This window comes from Trachurus trachurus, assembly GCF_905171665.1.
Source record: "Trachurus trachurus genome assembly, chromosome: 10".
In the NCBI taxonomy this organism is placed as follows: domain Eukaryota; kingdom Metazoa; phylum Chordata; class Actinopteri; order Carangiformes; family Carangidae; genus Trachurus; species Trachurus trachurus.
The window spans coordinates 19,042,047-19,064,725 of record NC_139894.1 but is presented as its reverse complement, the minus strand read 5'-3'; the positions used below and the strand labels follow the sequence as shown (position 1 = coordinate 19,064,725).

At 42.1% G+C, this 22,679-nt stretch overlaps 2 protein-coding genes across 3 annotated transcripts in view; both read left to right on the top strand.

The window, feature by feature from the left end:
* The window catches only part of LOC310993089 (protocadherin gamma-C5-like), a gene marked incomplete at its 5' end in the record, with an annotated part of 337,145 nt that overhangs the window by 281,720 nt on the left and 32,746 nt on the right, over positions 1-22,679 (top strand). The window lies entirely within an intron of this gene.
* On the top strand, positions 15,950-21,771 carry LOC310992859 (uncharacterized protein; the record flags this gene model as incomplete). The annotated part of the gene is made up of 2 exons (XM_083981086.1): positions 15,950-18,441; positions 19,290-21,771. 2 exons carry the CDS (start codon positions 15,950-15,952, stop codon positions 21,769-21,771), a joined length of 4,974 nt encoding a protein of 1,657 aa, XP_083837212.1.

The following is a 22,679-nucleotide window of genomic DNA, read 5'->3' as shown; positions in this document are numbered from 1 at the left end:
ATAAAGCGACTAAAATCGGGGCGGGCTCGGATATTTACGGAGGACGGCAGTGAGTACATTGGTCTGAATGCAGAAAAGGGAACTTTGGTGGTCGCTAAACGTATAGATAGAGAAGAACTGTGCAAGCAAGTGTCTCCCTGCTCTCTTCATTTCCAAATTATCCTAGAAAATCCAATGGAGTTACATCGAATTGATGTAGAAATTACAGATATAAATGACAATGCTCCATTCTTTTCGAAAAGGGAATACAATTTCCAGGTTAGTGAATCTGCCTCACCAGGAGCTCGCTATTCGCTCGAGAGTGCCAAAGATCCAGATGTAGCACATAACACAGTTCAGACATACAAACTAAACCCTACAGATCATTTCAAATTAAATGTTGTCTCTCGGTCTGATGGAACAAAATACATTGAAATGGTTCTGCACACTGCACTTGACAGAGAAAAACAGGAAGAGCACAAGTTAACCCTCACCGCATTTGACGGTGGTAATCCTCAGAAATCGGCCCCTGTCAAAATAAATGTCGTTGTTTTAGATGCAAATGATAATGCACCGGTATTTAGTCAGTCTGTCTATAGAGCAAATGTTCCTGAAAACGCATCGAAGGGCACTGTTGTTTTAAGAGTCAGTGCCACTGATGATGATAAGGGAGGAAACGAGGAGTTGATGTATTCATTCTCCCACCATATCGATGGCGCAGCATCCCTGTTTAATATGGATCCCCACACCGGAGAAATTACTGTAACTGGTGCTTTAGATTACGAAAAGGCGAAACATTATGAAATCGATATTGAAGCTACAGACAAGGGAGGGCTGGCAGACACAAGCAAGGTGCTAATTGAGGTGACAGACCTAAATGATAATGCACCTGTCATAAATATAATTTCCCTCTCTAATCCCATACCAGAGAACTCCGCCCCTGATACTGTTATAGCTATGATCAATATCAAAGACTTGGACTCAGGTAAAAATGGCCAAGTTAAGTGTTTCATTGGCCCAGATTTACCTTTCAAAATCAAGTCATCGTCGACTAATTTTTATAGCCTGATGTCTGACGATGTATTAGACCGCGAATCAGTGCCTGAATATAATATAACAATAACAGCAATGGACGAGGGTTCCCCGCCTTACTCAACAAACAAAACAATTCATTTAAAAATATCAGATGTTAATGACCACGCCCCAATGTTCCCACAAGAATACCTGAATGCTTTCATCACTGAAAATAATTCACCTGGCATGTCACTCTTCTCTGTCAAAGCCAGTGACAAAGACTCTGGGAACAATGCGCGTATTTCTTACCTCCTTGAGGACAGCCAACTGAATGGGATGCCAGCCTCAGCTTATTTTTCTGTGAATGCAGAGAGTGGAGAGATACTTGCTGTGCGTTCCTTCGACTATGAGCAAACAAAAGAGTTCCATATTCGCGTCAAAGCTCAGGATGGAGGCTCTCCTCCACTCAGTAGTAATGTGACTGTGAAAATACTGATCCAGGACCAGAACGACAACCCTCCTCAGGTTCTGTACCCAGTCCAGACTGGTGGCTCTCTGGTGGCTGAAATGGTGCCTCGTTCAGCAGATGTGGGCTATCTGGTGACTAAAGTGGTGGCTGTTGATGTGGACTCTGGACAAAATGCCTGGCTCTCCTATAAACTGCAGAAAGCCACAGACAGGGCGCTGTTTGAAGTGGGCTTACAGAATGGAGAAATAAGAACTATCCGTCAGGTCACTGATAAAGATGCAGTCAAACAGAGACTGACTGTCATAGTGGAGGACAACGGACAGCCCTCTCGTTCAGCTACAGTCATTGTTAACGTGGCGGTGGCGGACAGCTTCCCTGAAGTGCTGTCGGAGTTCACTGACTTTCCACACGACAAGGAGTACAATGACAACCTGACTTTTTACTTAGTGTTGGCTCTGGCTGTAGTTTCCTTCCTCTTCATCACGTGTTTAGTGGTGATTATATCTGTGAAAATCTACAGATGGAGACGCGAGGGCCTGTTTTACAAATCTAGCGGGAATCTTCCTGTCATTCCATATTACCCGCCCCTCTACGCAGACGTCGGCGGTACCGGTACATTGAAGCAGGCGTTCAGTTATGAGGTGTACGGAACTACAGACTCTCGGAGGAGTGACATGAAGTGCGCTCAACCATACAGTCAGAGCACTCTGAGTGTTGACCATACTGCTACCAGGACAGTGCCAAGGCCCAAAACAGAGTCAGAGAATATATTCACAGAGGTGAGGTCAGCGCACTCCGTGCTTTCTGAAAACTTCTGTCCCAATGTGTTTGTGTAGTTCACTTTATTTACCACTTTCTCACCATTGGAGGTACTCTGCTCAAAACCAATAGGTCCACAGACTCTACCTGTGCCAAACATTTAGACCAACACTGCTCTTTTTTCTCAGCCCTGATTTGGAACCGATTTTCACCCTCACAATTTTTACACTTTTAGTTCAAAATGCATCCCAGGCTATTTTCAAATAGCACTACCCCAGCAATCTAGTTGACTATCATATGTACAGAGGCCACATCGAGTCTATAATCTATTCTATACAGTATTATCAGATTTAGCTATTTTTTCACTTGAATTTTATTCTTTCATTTTCATATTGATTCATTTACAAACTGGTGTTGGCTATTGTATGTGTTCTTGTGTTGAAAGATAAACCAAGGGAAAAAATATGTTGCCTATGTTTAGATCCCTTTCCACTTTGACAGAATGAATTATAATATACTGTATAGTTTTATCAGAAAGTATCATGTAATGACCTGCAGAAGTGTGAGAGGACAATACAAAAGAAATACATTCCTTCCCATCCCTGCTAAAGCTTAGCTACAGATTGCACTCACATAGAAACACACAACCATGCAGTGTGCTACTTTTTTCAGTGACCTAGTTCCCTTCCCAACACGGTACTGCCATAGACATAGAGCTGCACATACACAGTAAAGAGGCAGTTATGGACACAGGCACACTATAACAAGGTTAGTTTGTGTAGATCAATATATATAAAAAAAAATGCACAGAGAGACAATAATATTGAATAACAGGTTTAAAATGTGGTAAAGGGGAAAAGGGATCTGTCAATTACAGATGCTAGTGAGACTGAGGACAAGGGAGAGAAGCAGTGTGACTGAGAGGCTGAGAGGCTGAGAGGCAGCGGGGGAGGGGAAGAGGCACGTGGTAACCGGCACACTCTCCACCATCCCTGTGCAGCATTTGTGTTACTGATGCTCGGCAGCCATTTTGATCTTCGGCTCTCTTTGTTGAAATATAGAGCTAAAGGAAGTCTTATATGTGAGAGAGACATATCAGGCTACGATTACTGACTGCTCTGTAAAGAAGACAGAGTGAGATATGTCCTGATAGAGTATGAATGTGTGGAAGAGAAGAGGTGGGAAAGGGAGAGACATCTGGATTACATATGTTATATAACAAACGATGAGGGGATGCCAGAAATCAGGACAGAGGCTGAATGTATTTCAGTGGAAAAATTTAGTGAAGAAAAAAAATCAAGCTTTCCACAAAAAAAAAAAAAGCCTCAAATGTAGAAGACTGTACAGTACACTGCTAACAGGAGCATAGTAACAGACTTGGATGGCTGCCTCCTGTAAGAGCCTGTGAGGGCTCATGTGTGCTGCAAATGAAAGCCATGCATACAGTTGTTTTCCCCTTTGTTGTGTGGTAAAAGTGACAGTGTGGTCGACTGGGCACAAGCAATGCTGTCATTATAATGATGCCTGTGGTGAGGAAATGAATGCATGTGTGGTGTGCAATATCTTTGTGCTTTCAGAGCTGGCGCATGGAAACAACATTTGTCTTCAGTTTAAGCTTCACTTAAACATCTAGCTTGATGCATTCGGGATGAATAAATGCTTGTTTGATGTGGCTCAGGATAGTCTGTCTTCAGTTATGTTTGCTAAGTTCTGCCCAGTTTTGGAGGAAGTAGCATCAACCAGTGAGCCTGGTTGGCTCGCTCTGTGTGGTGTATGTGTTTTAGCAGTAAAGTCTGTGCGATGCTCATGGTGTGAAAAAAGAAGCTGACAAACTACAAAGCAGAAACTTTTAGTGACTTTAAGGTTAAGTGAGTCAACCCCCATATCCGCTGGAAGTAGTCTGTCATCATTATCTGCCCACATCTGTGTCTCCTTTACCTGTTTCAACTGTGTTTGAACCATTATGTCTCATTTTCTCAGGTTTATAGTTGCAAACGTTTTTACTGAGTACCATAAATTCTTTTGACCGCAGTGTCTCCATAGGGGCCAAAGCTCACAGGAAATCTTTGCAACCACCTAAACAGTTCAGCTTCTTTCATGTGCTGTACCTTATTCAGTGTGTTAATATATCATCTTTCTGTATAAGAAACCTGTGTTGGAGATGTCGTCAGCCATCTTACGTGCTATGCAAAGCCCCCATTGTCAGTTTATTAATCCGGATACTGACCACAAAACTGTAATCACATGCAGGAGCTCCTGGTTCCCACAGACCTCGGCTCTTGTTTTAGTGTTCCGTCCTCTTAGCCAAGCTGTCTGGTGTGCAGCTGTGTTTCCATGTGTGCACCAGTGGGGCCCATCAATATACTGTGCGCTGTGAGTGCGTATGTGTGTGGGGGTGTTGTAAATGTATAAACCTTCATTGTATTGTCGTTGATATTTGAGATAGCAGGCCTTGGTGTGTGAGTTCTTCCCACAGAGGAGATGAACAACACAATTCATTTTATGAAAAGAGCAAAAATCATAAAGTTCATAGATGCCTGATTTTAAATTTGTGTACAGTTGTTCTGAAGTGGCCCATCAAATTATTTGTATTGTGTCTTCTCTGGGAGATTTTATCGCTTCGAGGGGCTAAAGTGCAAAAGATTCCTTTCAAATATGTTTATGTTCAGTGCTTCATACTCTTCCCAACAGATGACTGCTGGGGCCTGTCCCATTGGGACTGTTGTTCTGTTTGTTTAAACAAAGAGGCTAAAACACATCCTTAAAATAAAGCTGTAATCTCCTCTTCAGGAAGCATCCATCCTTTTGTTGCCAGTGTTCTGCAGCCCTTTTGCAGCCTCTAGTACTTACACATTTTTCATGTGTGATATATTGTTTGAAAGGACACAAGACATGTAAAGATGGCAAATATATTGTTTAAATAGCGCTATTGTAAAAGTTGATAGAGACTCTCTGTGATGTGTCAGTAAGGACAAGGTATTCTTGTAGATATTTATTCATGATCCAAGTGGGGTTGTAGTTGGTGTAAGGATCTGGGTGTGTGTGTGTGGGCGTGTGGGCGTGTTTGCATGTGCATGTGGTGTGGTCATTCAGACTCACACCAGAAGGTATCTCCACACTGTACAGTAAACTACAAACTTACTTATGTAACTAAAGCTCAGAGCCCATGCAACAGGAGTTATCTTGACAACTGCTGGGATGGGTTGCTCTTCTCACTGGTAGGAGATGTGGGTCACATACTTAACCTTTTGAAAGTAAATGAGCTTGTTTTTTTAGCTGATAACCCCTCTGTGCAAGAACTACTTTCACTAGTTTATTACCTTTTATTGAATGTTTCAGGTGCATTAGATTGATGGATAGCAGACAAAAACTCATTGTTGACAGTTTCCTTCGCAAGGAAACTGAAGAGACAGAAAGCATAATGTTAGTTTGCACAATGTCAGATAAAACAGACATATTTTCTTAAGAATATACAAATGATGTTGTCTTTTGATGTGTGATATCAGTTGTGCCAGAGGCGGAAGTGTGGAGGTCAGTACTAGCTGATAGGATTACACTAGAGATTACCTGGGACGTTGTAATATGGGGCAGTGGCCGAAGTGTGTCAAGATTGCAAAGACTGAGAGACAACATTTGATGTTTCTCAGGGTAGGGCATGATTGTATGTGTGTGTTTGTATCTCAGAAGCTGTCAAACCCCCCCCCCCCCCCCCCCCCCTTTCATACGTATGACATGATTTAGGATAAAGACATGGTCTTTTTCAACAGGAAAAACAAACATCAATGCAGTACATAAATGCATGGTCTCTCGTGGACATGGTGATTCTTATAATGTAGCTGTCTGTATAATATATTACATTCATGTATTGATTATCTCAACTCTATTAATGTATTGAATCCTAATTGAGTGATTCTATAAAAAAATACTTTGATAATTTTCTTATGTCACTGTTGTTAATATTGTGGCTGAAACTGGAGGGTTCCTGTTCATCAGTCGTTCTTGGTCTGTAGCAGTCTTCCATTTCTCTCCTGATCTCATTCTCTGCATCCCTCCCCTCCCCCTCTCCAGCTGCACCACTCTGCTGCAGAGAGAAAAAGAGAGAAAAGGAGTGGGAGATTGCTCAGTGTAGGACATTATGTCCTGTCTATAAAAAGACATTAAACACCAAATTGTGTCATTTCATCCCTGTGTAGGTCATCATGATGATAACAAGGGGAAATATCTGCTATGCAGCGTTTTACATCCATTTGTTGAGTGACTCTGTAAAAGCCATATGGTCTATAAACATGTGCTGTGTCTGAGGAACGTATTATCACCGTACACCTGTGTGTGTCTTTGTGTGTATGTGAAAACTGTCGCTCCGTCCTCCCTCTGTCTTTTCCTTGTCTCCTCCATGTTGTTTTTGTGACTCCTTTTTTTGCCACCATTGCCAGCTTGCAGGAAGCAGGGTGGGATGCAAGCAAGTGAGGTTGGATGTGTTACCATAGCAACAAGCTGACTCACTGGCAGGACTGTACCATTTTCACTGAGCCACAGGGGGTCGGCAGCAGATGCAGCCACCAGTGTGTGGTGGTTCTTTGTACTTGTTACTGGGAGGACAGAAGACACCCCTATTTTGAGAAAATAGGTGCAGCACCCTCAGACCTGGGGTGGGGATGATGATGGAGAAAAGGGAGGGCGAAGGGGGGGATCATGGCTGCCTGTTATATTTGTCCTCATCAGTGCTGCCCTGTTTGTTTTGTCTTCCCTTGTTTCAACAAGCCCATGTGCCCATGATTATTGCATTGTTTAATATAAAGGCTGAAATCAACCAACATCTTTCTAAATTCTGTATTTATATAATATGAACAGAAAAACAGCTGTAGAATCCTTTGTGTCATTGTTTTTCTGAGTGACCTGTTTATTTCACGTGTGGTATTTCTATAGAGCATCCTTATGACCTTATGTTATTTCTCGAGCTTTGCTCCTTTTCACACATCCAAGATATACTATATTTATTTTTATCTAGACTGCAGTAACGCAGTATATTAGAAGGTCCCTCTTTGCTCAGTAAAAGAAGCTTTAATATGCGCTCACAAAGACCATCATGCACACATCAGCTGTGACAAACACAGGGTCACAGATCAGAGAATCTCATTAATAAGGCATGGATTTATCTCAGGGCATCGCCTTGAGGCCCCCTGCTGTTGTTATGAGGGTACTGGCTTTGTGCAGCAGTGCAGTGTTTTGGTTTAGGCTGAAGTGGTCATATTTATATAATAGTATATATACTTCTATTTGAACAGGGAGTTGATTAATGTGCTCAGTTTCTAGTGTATGGCATGATCTAACCTATTGTAGACAATTCAGTGAATGCTGCAGACTGTAGAACCATGACAAGAAAGATTTTGTTAAAGCTGCTACAGTGATTTGTCATTGGAGTGATAGTGTCATTCTCTACCATTTATCTGAGGTAGAGCTACTGCCTCTGTCTTTATAAATACTCTTTTTGTTCATTGTACTGAAGGAAAGAAAATATATCAAAGTTTTTGTTTTGTGTTTTGTTAGAATAATTATCATCTTACAAGGACAGCAATACTAAAAGATCACCTCAAGTTCTATCCTCTCGCTCTCTCTCTCTCTCTCTCTCTCTCTCTCTCTCTCTCTCTCTCTCTCTCTCTCTCTCATGCTCATTCTCACACACACAATCCCTCGACCAATGTGAATATCTATTTAACTATTAACTATGATATAAATGTTATGTTATTATAATGATATATGAAATTACTGTATAACATCTTTGTATTTGTTTGCATTGCAAAGCATAAAGTGTGTGCTGATGGCCACTCAGTCTTGTCAGTGCTATACTGGCCTAAGGCTTACACAGCTACAGATCGAGTGATGCATAATTGTTTCCACATTTGTAATCTTACCAGTTCATGTAAACACACAGCCAACTGTGAGCAATCTAGTTATGATAAATGGTTTATTATCAAGCAGAATAAACAGATATTGCACAGACTGTAAAATCAACACACATAATCACAACCTCCTTTGTTGTGTGAGACCCATGGTAAGTATGTTGGTTACTGCACTTCCCGAAGCCAGACTCTGTTTTCTGGCCACCAGTCTAACCGATGTCCTTTCTGTCTTTTTTTCTCTTTCATGTTACCCCCCTTGTTGCCTGATGTTGTTCCTGTTTCCTCCCTGACTCCTACTAAATCCTGAATCACCAAATAAGGTAAGAAATAGTTTTTTATCACCATTGTTCAAACAATGAAACACACACACATAGTGCAATCTTTCATGAAGACAGATTACTAATGCACTGGCAGCTGAACATCATGCTCTAGATCACCAAACAGTTATATGACACAAACCACAGCAGTCGCTACAGTTCATAAATATCACACATTGGCTCTGAGTCAAGCAGTTAATCAGATTTTCCACAAGCAACAGACATGTTAACACACCTCACAAAACATCTAGCACCACTGATGACAACATCAACCAGGTGTTGATGGACAGACCTTTTGTTAACATCAGATGAGGAGTGACAGTGTCAGTGCCTTGATGCTTAAAACATGATGTGTTTGTTTATCTGGATTACACTTGACATCACATTGTCACAATTTACATTTTACAATTAAAATCTTTCTCTGGGTATCAGATGGCAACTTTAACTTTTTGAAAATATTTGGAATCAGCGGTTTAGCACATTTATACATAACTTTATTTTAGGTTGCTGAAAAAGTATTTCACTACATTTCAACAACACATTTTAACAGTCAGATAGCTCTCCATACTAACTGGCTTACAAGGCTTAAGAAAAGTATTAGCAGGAAAGGCCAACTGTTAAAGTAACTCATGCCTGAATTAAGGTGCAGTGAGTACTGTCCAGCTCGGTCTTGAATTTTAGGCTTCGATTTGGTGCTCTTATATCGGCAATCAGAGAGCTTGACATCACAGTCATTATATGAAATATTGTTGTGCATATATTTATATATGCACTGTTGCCCACAAAGTTGGAATACAATGTTTTTTTAATACTCCTCTCATTAAATGATTCTGACAATGAGATTTATTCTTGATAGATAATGTGAATATCTTTTCAAAACTGGTAACTCGGACTCAGTATACAGTCATTGCACCTGGTCAAGGTGATACTGATTTGTATAAATAGGAATAAAAAGAGCAGTGGGGTGATAATCGATGCCTGTTTTGTACCCTTGTGGCTGGTGCTGTCCACCACACTGTCTGTCTAAAATGTTCAAAAGGCTTTATAAATAAAGTTGGGGGGGAAAAAAGAGCAATGTGTCTGAAAACACAATTATTCCAACTTTATGGCCAACAATGTATAGAAAAATACAAACTATGTAATACAAACATATAACATGGAGAAGACATCATAAAGCTACCTGCAGTATTTGAACATATAAGCAACAACTGTTTAAACACAGGCAAGACGCTGTGCTCTTGAGTTGTTCCAGGCATAGTTACCAGTCTTTTGGGTTCAACAGTTTAATGTTGAAAACATAAATGCACACATGTCCACTTTTTGTTTAAAATGTTTCCAAGGGGTGTTTATTTGGGGGGTGTATTTTGTGATGCTGTTGAATTGTGTTGTTATACAGTGAGGTGTTCAGGTTATCTAACCTGCCCTCACTGATCACTGGGCCACCACAGCACCACATTTGCCCTAAATCAAGTAGACAAAGACAAGTCAAAACTTATATAATACAGACCAACAACAACACCACCCACTACAGCTTTGAAACAATACCAGATAACTAATGTAACAAACAAAACCTATGCTGTTTATAATTCATAGTTTTTATTGGCCTCTTCTATTGAATTGCATCACTGCATGTCACTTCACATGTAACCTTTATCCTACTCATTTTCAATACTAACCAAAAGTTAGTTAGCATAGTCATGTTGATTTTTATCAACAACTAGGAAGATGGGGCTAGGCACAGTAGTTCTGACAGTTATCACCCCACAGTCAGTGGTGGGGTAAATTTACTTGTTACTTTCAGGTCTGCTCTTTTTTTTTCTAAAATACTATTGAACACAAGCTGTGTTTGTCAAAGAAGGAGACCCTAACCCCTAAAAGCAAGCACATCAGTGCAGGTGGTTTCAAAGAGTTAATTCTGAGAAACAAGAGTTAAAAGGTCCTTAAATTAATTTAGAAAAAAGTATAGTAATTCATTGATGTGAAAAATAAGAAATGTACTCTTACTCTTATTTTTTACTTAAAGTAAATTTAAAAGCATGTACTTTTGGATACTTAAGTACCTTTAAAAGCAAGTACTTTTTTACTCTTACTTGAGTAACATGTTGACTGAGCTACTTTTACTTGTAACGGAATAAATTTTGACCAGTAGTATTTGTACTCTTACTCAAGTACTGGGGTCGAGTACTCTGTCCATCTCTGCCAACAGTACTTTCATATACACTGGCCAACTGGCAGTGTGTCATTGTGCAAATGTTATTATCACCCTGTGTTAATGTTTGTACAGTTAATCCTGTAATATAGTGGTCACCTGTCCAGGATGTTAAAGCATAATGGTCCAGTCTGTACAGGACGAAATATAGATAAATACGAAGACAAACTGAATGCCTCTTGTTTTTATCCTGATAAAATATCCATAAGCTTGAGTTAAAAGGAAGCACTGTGTACTGTTAACACATACACTATCAAGTATGTCTTAAAATTTTAAGTGTGATGAAAAATGTGTGCTATGCTTATAAATATGTGCATTAGCAATAAGCTTGTTGATTCATCGTGCCTATAAATAGTCTGAACTAATAAATAACATTTAAAAAATCGTTAATACTTAAATGTAGCATTGCTGCCTTTACAATTTAATCCTAACTTATCTTCCCTGTTGTAGCTATATCATTAGAATCACATATTTTCATATATTGTATCCTTATAAGTGTGACTATATTTTCGAGCTTTCACCTAAGCCCTGCGTTCACAGCAGTAAACAAAAAAAGACACTTCACAGCAGTAAACAAAAAAAGACACTAATAACTAGTGCTTCTGGCATTATATAATTTTGTGCGTATTCCTGTATCCCGTTAGTAAAAGAGTGAGGGTGTTAATTCCCCCCCCCTCCTGGATCTGTCTTCAGTGAGAGCCTGTGCCTCTACCCGTTCTCTTGCAGCAGCAGCTGCCGGCCGCCTGTGTGGCGCTGTCCACCTCCGTGGTGCTGAAAGCAGCCTCAGCGCTCTCCCCCTCCCTCGCGCTGTCTCTCACTCTGCCTCTCTCTCTACATCTCCCTCTGTCGCCCACCTCCCTTTAAAGCAGATGAAAACCTGCATTTATGTTTGTTTTTCATGTTGATTTACATAAATTGTGTCGGATAGATTTACCTCTGAAATGTATTATCATTTTATGTGTGAGCGTATTATGCCCGCAGCCACACAGGCACATTGCATTGTAATACTATAGGCATGGTTTTTAAAATAATTTGACCGTTGTAAATTGTAGTATAACACTAATCTGTCGGTAAAATGTACGATGATATTTTGGTAAATAATGCGTTCTGGGTGGGTGTGTGAGAGAGAGACATAGAGAGGGGAGAGAGAGACTACCTCATCTGAGCTCCCCCTCCCTTTTCGTTTGCTCTACAGACCTCCATACGGGTATTTCACGTTGGCTGCTGATAGAATTATTTATCTGTGGCTTGTTCAGAACTGTGAACACGTCATGACGTGTGTGTAGGCTGCACTGTCTTTCTCTGGCCACAGGAAGGCAACGAAGAGCCTTGTCAGCCACTCTGGCATGTGCATGCATGCAGGTAGATAGTGGGAAGAGCACAGATGGATTAAGGACAAAGAATTATATGGCTTACAGTGGTCAGTCTTTCAGTTATATTCAAGACCATGTACTAGTCATCTATTGTCTACAGCTTATTATTTATATTTTGTATGCTGTGTAGTCATTATATTTCAACCTGTCTTGTGTTTAACATTTTTTATTTATAGTCACAATATTTAAACAATATAATAGGTAACGGGGAGATTGTTACATTAGTATTAGATTTTGTATTTTATTTTATTAAGTCTTTTGGGATAATGCAGAGGCGTTGTGAGTAGTATCTAAGGACAGCTCATATAACAAGAATCATGGAAACCAGAGGGTTTTTTTGTGTGATCATACGTCACTGCTCTGTAGATATTCACTTCCACGATTGGTGGTAGTGGGTATATTTATTCCACCAATAGCAACCAGAGCTGTACAAAGGGATCTACTCCGTCTTACCGAGTAGCTTCGCCGTCTTAACCATTGCAATGTTCCGCACTGGAGGGGGAGGATATGCAGACACAAAGCATGACTGTCACTGTTATGTATGTGGACGCATTTACATTGGATTATAGATCTTCTCTACTTAATGATTTAGGAAATTTGGATTGGAGTAAGAAGATATGGGATTTATGGAACGAGGAATAATGAGGAACAAACTGCCTGCATGGCAGGTCTTTTTATGGTGGTATAATTTCTTTCTGTTGTGGAGTACAATAGATGGACAGACTCGCTACAGCATCCCGGAGGAGGTGAAACAGGGCGCTGTGGTAGGAAATCTAGCCAAAGATTTGGGTTTGGTTGTATCTGAACTGTATCGACGAAAATTGCGGATAACCTCGGAATCTGGGAAACAGTTTTTTAGTGTCGATTTAGGAAAGGGAGAACTGGTGGTGAGTGACAGGATAGATAGGGAGGAGCTGTGTGGACAAAGACCGTCATGTTTGTTGCCTTTGGAGCTGGTTATAGATAACCCTCTTCAGCTACACAGAGTCGAAATTGAAATACAGGATACAAATGATAATTCTCCTAGTTTTCTGACTAAAGAGAAAGTATTGAAAATTGCAGAGTTGGTAAATCCAGGCGCGCGATTTCCTCTAGAAAGTGCACAGGATCCAGATGTTGGCACTAATTCTGTACGTTCATACCTCATAAGCAAAAACGACAACTTCAAGTTGACTGTTAAAAACCACAAGGACGGTAGAAAAATCCCTGAACTGGTTCTAGAAAAACCTCTTGATCGAGAAAAGCTGTCTGTACATAATCTCGTCCTCACCGCTGTAGATGGCGGAGATCCGGTGCGCTCAGGAACATCTGAAATAAAAGTCATAGTACTTGACAACAATGACAATGCTCCACAATTTGAGAAACAGGTATATGAGACCAATATCAGCGAAAAGGCAACACCTGGATCTGAAATACTACAAGTGAAGGCTACAGATGCAGATGAGGGACTGAATGGAGAAATTGAATATTTCTTTGCTGAGCAAACTACGGATTTAATTTTGTCATTATTTGACATCGAACCCTCTACTGGGTCTATTGTTGTCAAGGGAATTTTAGACCATGAAACAAACTCTTTACACAGATTTGACATAATTGCTAAAGACAAAGGCAACCCTCAGATGGATGGCCATTGTAGTGTCGAAATTAAAATAGTTGACATCAATGACAATGTTCCTGAAATAATAGTGACGTCTTTAACAACACCTGTGCCAGAGGATTCTGCCATTGGAACAGTTATTGCATTGATTAGTGCAAAAGACCCAGATTCAGGTGACAACGGCAAGGTTACGTTGACCGTGTCTTCCAAATACCCCTTCAAGTTAAATCCATCCGTATCTAATCATTATTCATTAGTGACGAATGGGCGACTTGACCGTGAAAAAAATGGCCATTATAAAGTAAAGATAAGTGCTACTGATTCTGGAAAACCCCCTCTGTCGAGTGAAAAAGTAATACTCGTGGAATTATTAGATGTAAATGACAACCCACCAGTTTTCTCCCAGACTTCTTACGTCGTTTATGTAAAAGAGAACAATCCCCCTGGGAGGATTTTATGCTCAGTATCAGCTTCTGACCTGGACTTTGGTGAAAACGCTAAAATCTCTTACTCTATACTGGACTCTAAAGTGCAGGACGTTTCTGTCTCGTCGTATGTTTACATTAACTCAGATAACGGCAGCATCTACAGCATGCACTCGTTTGACTATGAGAAACTGAAGGTGTTTCAGATTCAGGTTCAGGCAAAGGATCAGGGCTCTCCGTCTCTCAGCAGCAACGCCACTGTCCATGTTTTTATCCTGGACCAGAACGACAACGCCCCCGCTGTTATTTACCCCTCCTCCGCTGCCCTGGGCTCCCTCTCTCATCAGAGGATGCCCCGCTCCGCTAAAGCGGGTCACCTGGTCACTAAGGTGACGGCCGTGGACGCCGACTCGGGCCATAACGCCTGGGTCTCCTACAAACTGGCAGAGGCCACAGACGCCTCTCTGTTCACCGTCAATCTGTACACAGGGGAGGTGAGGACTAAACGCGCTGTGTCCGAGCAGGACGACTCCTCTCAGAGGCTGCTCATAGAGATCAAGGACGACGGGGAACCGGTCCAGTCCTCCACCGTCACGGTGTCCATCCTGCTGGAGGACGCTCTCCATGAGCCCATCTTAGACCTCCGACACAAAGCGGCCGAGCCCAGCAAGAAAACTGGGAGAATCACCCTTTATCTGATTCTGTCTCTGGCCTCGGTGTCCGTGCTGTCTCTGCTCACTTTCCTCATCTTAGCGGTGAAATGCATGAGGAGCAGCAGAAGCAGCGGTAGTTGCTGCATGAGACGGAGCGACTGTGATGATTACAAGAACCCCAACAGAAACCTGCAGATTCAGCTCAACACTGACGGACCTATAAAGTACGTGGAGGTCCTGGGAGGAGACATGTTGTCTCAGAGTCAGTCCTTCAGGTCCTGTATGTCTCCGATGTCAGAGTACAGTGACTTCACTCTGATTAAACCCAGCAGCACCACTGACTTTAAGGAGGTGATCAGTGTCCTGGATGCGTCTTTACCCGACAGCACCTGGACCTTTGAGAGCCAGCAGGTGAGATGAAAACAATCATTTATCTGGTGAAAATTTACATCACAGCTATGCTGTGGTGCAAGGAAGAGTCATATCATAGTCTGTAACCCTTATCTATCTATCTATCTATCTATCTATCTATCTATCTATCTATCTATCTATCTATCTATCTATCTATCTATCTATCTATCTATCTATCTATCTATCTATCTATCAAATTCTGAAAAACATGATTGGCAGACTGTTCACAAGCAGACAGTTGTAGGCTAATATAAGTGTGTTCAAGACATCTGCAAATACCGTTTACGTTTCAGCACCACTGAATTGGACAGCGACTCTAGGTGGGACATAGTGATGCTTACAACATTGCCTTGTGATTTAACTGTATGAGCGTTTGCTCTGCCTCCACACCTTATACTGTGGAGCCTAGTGGTTGTACACCTGACGTTACTTTATCCAGACGAATCTCCTCTCTTTCTTTTCTTTTCATTCCTTCACATCCCAAAACCCTCAGATTAACTGCCTTTGCTCTGAGTGAAGGAGAACAGGCACAATCGACTCTGTGTCTTTAAGAGTGTCGATCTGTTCCCCTCTTATTGGATGGTGGATATGGATGCTGTGCACCAATAGGATTCAGGACTGTACAAAGAGATCTACTCCCTGCCCCCCTGCAGCCTCTGCGCTGTAACACTTATACCGCACAGAGCCAGAGGAGACAGAGATATGAGCTCGTGTTTTACAACATGAAAATATTATTTTTTGGTTCACATCCATGCTCAGCAATTTGGGATAACTGTTCCATAGGAATAATACCTGCGATGATGGATTATATGATTTTTCTATGCACTGTGTCGACTGGAAGTAATGTGTTATAACGGACCAGAGATGACAAAGAGAATGGGATACAGAGACTGGAGATTGCAGGCGCTTTGGTGGCATCATTTCTTTCTCTTGTGGACTACAATAGACGGACAGACTCGTTACAGCATCCCAGAGGAACTAAAACAGGGTTCTGTGGTAGGAAATCTAGCCAGAGATCTGGGTCTGGGATTATCTGAGATTTTTGACCGTAAACTGCGAGTCGCCTCTGAGGCTGGTGAGCAGTATTTCAGTGTGGACGCGGGGAAGGGCGAGCTGGTGGTGAATGACAGGATAGACAGAGAGGCTTTATGTGGACAAAGCGCCAGCTGTGTGTTGCCTTTGCAGGTTGTAATTGAAGATCCTTTACAACTTTTTCGAGTTGAAGTTGAAATACAAGACATTAATGATAATTCGCCCAGATTCCCATCAAATGATATCACATTGGAGATAGCTGAATCTACAGTTGTAGGTGTTCGGTTCCCATTAGAAAGCGCCATAGACCCAGATGTGGGCAGTAATTCATTGAAATCATACACTCTCAGTAAAGACGACTGTTTTAATATTAGAATTAAAGAGGTTGCCGGTGGTAGAAAAGTCCCTGAACTGGTTTTATCAAAACTTTTAGACCGAGAGAAAAATGCTCTCCATCAGCTTTCGTTGACAGCTCTAGATGGAGGCAATCCAATGAGATCAGGAACCTCTCAAATATCTATCAAAGTTCTTGACAACAACGATAACGTTCCAGCTTTTGAGAAAAATTTATATAAAGTGTCTGTTAATGAAAATATTGCAGAAGGTGCATTGATTGCACAAACGAAAGCATCAGATATGGACGATGGTCAAAACGGAGAAATAGAATACTCGTTTGGAGCGCACACATCAGACACTGTTCTCTCTGTTTTTAGTATTGATCCAGTATCGGGAGCTATTTTTCTTAAAGGAAAATTAGATTTTGAATCAACTTCAAATTATGAAATAGACATAAGTGCAAAAGACAAAGGCATTCCGAGAATGGAGGGGCACTGTACTGTGCATGTTGAAGTTTTAGATGTCAACGATAATCCCCCAGAAATAATACTCACCTCTCATCCAAAACCAGTGCGCGAAGACTCGCCTGATGGCACCGTGGTTGCTTTGCTCAGTGCTCGAGATCTTGACTCTGGTGATAATGGTAAAGTAACACTGCAGCTCCCTAAGAAATCTCAGTTTGCCCTGAAACCATCGTTCTCACGAAACTACGCACTTGTTACCAGAGGAATTTTAGATAGAGAAAATATTTCCGAATATAACATTGAGATAACAGCCACTGACTCAGGCTCTCCTCCTCTGTCCAGTAAGAAAACTATACCAGTTAGCATCGCTGATGTGAACGACAACCCTCCTGTATTCTCTCAGCCCTCCTATAATGTCTATTTAAAGGAGAACGGGGTACCAGGATCTATACTGTACTCAGTATCAGCTTCTGACCTGGACTTTGGTGAAAACGCTAAAATCTCTTACTCTATACTGGACTCTAAAGTGCAGGACGTTTCTGTCTCGTCGTATGTTTACATTAACTCAGATAACGGCAGCATCTACAGCATGCACTCGTTTGACTATGAGAAACTGAAGGTGTTTCAGATTCAGGTTCAGGCAAAGGATCAGGGCTCTCCGTCTCTCAGCAGCAACGCCACTGTCCATGTTTTTATCCTGGACCAGAACGACAACGCCCCCGCTGTTATTTACCCCTCCTCCGCTGCCCTGGGCTCCCTCTCTCATCAGAGGATGCCCCGCTCCGCTAAAGCGGGTCACCTGGTCACTAAGGTGACGGCCGTGGACGCCGACTCGGGCCATAACGCCTGGGTCTCGTACAAACTGGCAGAGGCCACAGACGCTTCTCTGTTCACCGTCAATCTGTACACAGGGGAGGTGAGGACTAAACGCGCTGTGTCCGAGCAGGACGACTCCTCTCAGAGGCTGCTCATAGAGATCAAGGACGACGGGGAACCGGTCCAGTCCTCCACCGTCACGGTGTCCATCCTGCTGGAGGACGCTCTCCATGAGCCCATCTTAGACCTCCGACACAAAGCGGCCGAGCCTAGCAAGAAAACTGGGAGAATCACCCTTTATCTGATTCTGTCTCTGGCCTCGGTGTCCGTGCTGTCTCTGCTCACTTTCCTCATCTTAGCGGTGAAATGCATGAGGAGCAGCAGAAGCAGCGGTAGTTGCTGCATGAGACGGAGCGACTGTGATGATTACAAGAACCCCAACAGAAACCTGCAGATTCAGCTCAACACTGATGGACCTATAAAGTACGTGGAGGTCCTGGGAGGAGACATGTTGTCTCAGAGTCAGTCCTTCAGGTCCTGTATGTCTCCAATGTCAGAGTACAGTGACTTCACTCTGATTAAACCCAGCAGCACCACTGACTTTAAGGAGGTGATCAGTGTCCTGGATGCGTCTTTACCCGACAGCACCTGGACCTTTGAGAGCCAGCAGGTGAGCAGGAAACAGCAGTGAATTGTAATCATGACGATGTAAACATCATAGCCATTTTATTGTGTAGAAGATTTAATCATATAATTCATCCGTCTATCCATCAAATCATCAGCAGTCTCCTGGCTGGTAAACATTGTTTTCATAACACAAACAACGTTTTGCATGTCTCTTTCATAAATTTCGATTTCATTGTTGGAAAGAAAATAGGAATGTTTTTGATGCCACTGAAACAATAAAATGCCGGTTTTCAGGCATGTGAAAATGTAGTGTTACACAAACACATTGGAACAATTCAGCACCATTAGAGCGGACAGCGACTGTGAGACGTGGCTAATGTTGTGTAGCGTTATAACATTGTGAATGTACTGGGGCTATAATTGTTCACACTCACATTGAGACGAGATAAATATTCAGTGTTTATTATGTTTGAGCATTTTCCCGTGATGCATGATCAATTTCCACTTTATTTGTGATAATTATAAGATACCAGGTATTTTTCCATATCAGATATGTGTCATACTCACTCAGAAGAAGGCACAGAGAGAGAATATTTGCTGCCACTTTAAGAGTGTCGATCTGTTCCCCTCTTATTGGATGGTAGATATGGATGCTGTGCACCAATAGGATTCAGGACTGTACAAAGCAATCTACTCCCTGCCCCCCTGCAGCCTCTGCGCTGTAACACTTAGAATGCGATGAGCTGGGGGAGAGACAGCAATGCGTTCACGTTTTCTAAGATTTAAACAAGAAAAATCAGCTTTCAACCATGCTTGCACACTGTGATGCCGTTTGTTTGGGATTTTTTCCTACTGTCAAGGATTCCAGTACCGCTATAAATTATATCCCGATTGGAATTAATGTGCTATAACGGACCAAGGATGACAAAGAGAATGGGATACCGAGACTGGAGATGGCAGGCGCTTTGGTGGCATCATTTCTTTCTCTTGTGGACTACAATAGACGGGCAGACTCGTTACAGCATCCCAGAGGAACTAAAACAGGGTTCTGTGGTAGGAAATCTGGCCAAAGATCTGGGTCTGGGATTATCTGACATTTTTGACCGTAAAATGCGAGTCGCCTCTGAGGCTGGTGAGCAGTATTTCAGTGTGGATGCGGGGAAGGGCGAGCTGGTGGTGAATGACAGGATAGACAGAGAGGCTTTATGTGGACAAAGCGCCAGCTGTGTTCTACCTCTGCAAGTAGTTGTTGAAAATCCTTTGCAGTCTCATCGATTTGAAGTGGAAATAAGAGACATAAATGACAATTCACCTCGTTTTCTTACACAGGAGATCAGCCTTAAAATACCAGAATCCGTTGCGCTTGGCAAACGCTTTCCTTTGGAGAGTGCAGAAGACCCAGATGTTGGAGCCAATTCTTTAAAAACATACGCTCTTAGCAAAAATGATTATTTTTCTCTAAAGTTTAAAGACACGAAAAACGGAAAAGCCGTGCCAGAGTTAGTATTAGAAAAACCATTAGACCGAGAAAATAACGCTGTCCATCATCTGTTGTTGACAGCATTAGATGGAGGAAACCCAGTGACATCGGGAACGTGTAAGATCACCATTACTGTGCTTGATATTAACGACAATTTTCCAGTGTTTAACGAAAATGAATACAAAGTATCTTTAAAGGAGAACAGCACTAAGGGAACGTTTGTAATAAAACTTACAGCGACAGATGCTGACGATGGTCTTAATGGTGAAGTGAAATACTATTTCGGGTCCCGCACCCCAGACTTTGTGTTATCAACATTTGAAATAAACGACATAACAGGAGAAATTGTATTAAAAGGATCATTAGATTATGAAAGGTATAAATCGTATCTTATCGATATAACTGCTAAAGACAAAGGTGTCCCCGAAATGGAGGGTCACTGTCGTGTACAGCTAGATGTTGAGGACGTAAATGATAACGCTCCAGAAATTGTTCTCACTTCAAAACCCAGTCCAGTGCGTGAGGACGCAAAAAGTGGCACAGTAGTGGCTTTGATCGGTGCTCGAGACCTTGACTCTGGTTCTAACGGTAAAGTGAGTCTACGGCTTCCCAAACATTTTCCGTTCGCTCTTAAACCATCATTTTCTAATAATTATGAACTGGTTACCAGTGGATCTCTAGACAGAGAGAGGTTCTCCGAGTATAACATTGAGATAACAGCCACTGATTCAGGCTCTCCTCCTCTGTCCAGTAAGAAAACTATACCAGTCAGCATCAGTGATGTGAATGACAACCCTCCTGTATTCTCTCAGCCCTCCTATAATGTCTATTTAAAGGAGAACGGGGTACCAGGATCTATACTGTACTCAGTATCAGCCTCTGACCTGGACTTTGGTGAAAACGCTAAAATCTCTTACTCTATACTGGACTCTAAAGTGCAGGACGTTTCTGTGTCGTCGTATGTTTACATTAACTCAGATAACGGCAGCATCTACAGCATGCACTCGTTTGACTATGAGAAACTGAAGGTGTTTCAGATTCAGGTTCAGGCAAAGGATCAGGGCTCTCCGTCTCTCAGCAGCAACGCCACTGTCCATGTTTTTATCCTGGACCAGAACGACAACGCCCCCGCTGTTATTTACCCCTCCTCCGCTGCCCTGGGCTCCCTCTCTCATCAGAGGATGCCCCGCTCCGCTAAAGCGGGTCACCTGGTCACTAAGGTGACGGCCGTGGACGCCGACTCGGGCCATAACGCCTGGGTCTCCTACAAACTGGCAGAGGCCACAGACGCCTCTCTGTTCACCGTCAATCTGTACACAGGGGAGGTGAGGACTAAACGCGCTGTGTCCGAGCAGGACGACTCCTCTCAGAGGCTGCTCATAGAGATCAAGGACGACGGGGAACCGGTCCAGTCCTCCACCGTCACGGTGTCCATCCTGCTGGAGGACGCTCTCCATGAGCCCATCTTAGACCTCCGACACAAAGCGGCCGAGCCCAGCAAGAAAACTGGGAGAATCACCCTTTATCTGATTCTGTCTCTGGCCTCGGTGTCCGTGCTGTCTCTGCTCACTTTCCTCATCTTAGCGGTGAAATGCATGAGGAGCAGCAGAAGCAGCGGTAGTTGCTGCATGAGACGGAGCGACTGTGATGATTACAAGAACCCCAACAGAAACCTGCAGATTCAGCTCAACACTGACGGACCTATAAAGTACGTGGAGGTCCTGGGAGGAGACATGTTGTCTCAGAGTCAGTCCTTCAGGTCCTGTATGTCTCCGATGTCAGAGTACAGTGACTTCACTCTGATTAAACCCAGCAGCACCACTGACTTTAAGGAGGTGATCAGTGTCCTGGATGCGTCTTTACCCGACAGCACCTGGACCTTTGAGAGCCAGCAGGTGAGCAAACAGTGAAATAATATTTTATGTATAAATTCTCGCGAGGGATTCATTGTCATTTCTCGTGTGTTATTGTCTGGGGTTTTTTAATTTAATTCACGAAAGGATTTTAAGCATCACCCACTCTAATCCATACAGGCTAAAGAAAATCAAAGCATCAACGTTCCTTTCCGATGTCTTTTCTTCTTTTTTACGATCTCAACATTGTCAATTTCAGGCTCAAATAATTATTTATTTTCCCCACAAACCACTATGTGAAAAATATAATCAAAGGCATCTTGTTATGGGTGAATGTTAGCCCATGTATCATTTTGACACATGCTACTTAAGCATTACTCTATCAGGCTATTGGTTGCTATAGGGCTTTCATAAGAGGACATTTCTAATTATTTGATTTTATTGACTCAGTATAGACCAGTTCCTATCATTTTGGAGGATGTATCAGTGATTGTTGTAATCTATCTTTAATCTCTCAGAAAGCAATGCGACGGCCATTCCGTTTTTATTTGGGTTTGAATTTGATTTTAAACATATTGAAAAATTTGTATGAATGTAATCCTGGAAAATGCACAAAAAATAAAATTACAAAAATTGATAGAATATTAACCAGCAATCAGGAGAAGGGAAAAAAAGCTGTTTTAAATATACGCCTTGGATATCATTTAATGATTGACGAGAAGCACCTCATTGTGCCATTTCATACATTCTACACTTACCCTGCTGGGTCTGTAACTCATTTCTGTCTCGAGCTTATTGGATATAGGTTAGATGCTGTGCACCAATAGCATTACGAGTTGTACAAAGAGATCTACTCCCTCCCCCATCCATCCTCACCATTGTAGCCAGTGCATTGCTCCGATCAGAGATGAGAGGAGGATGCGCTTAAACACTTCGATAAAATGATGTGATTTTTTTTATTTACA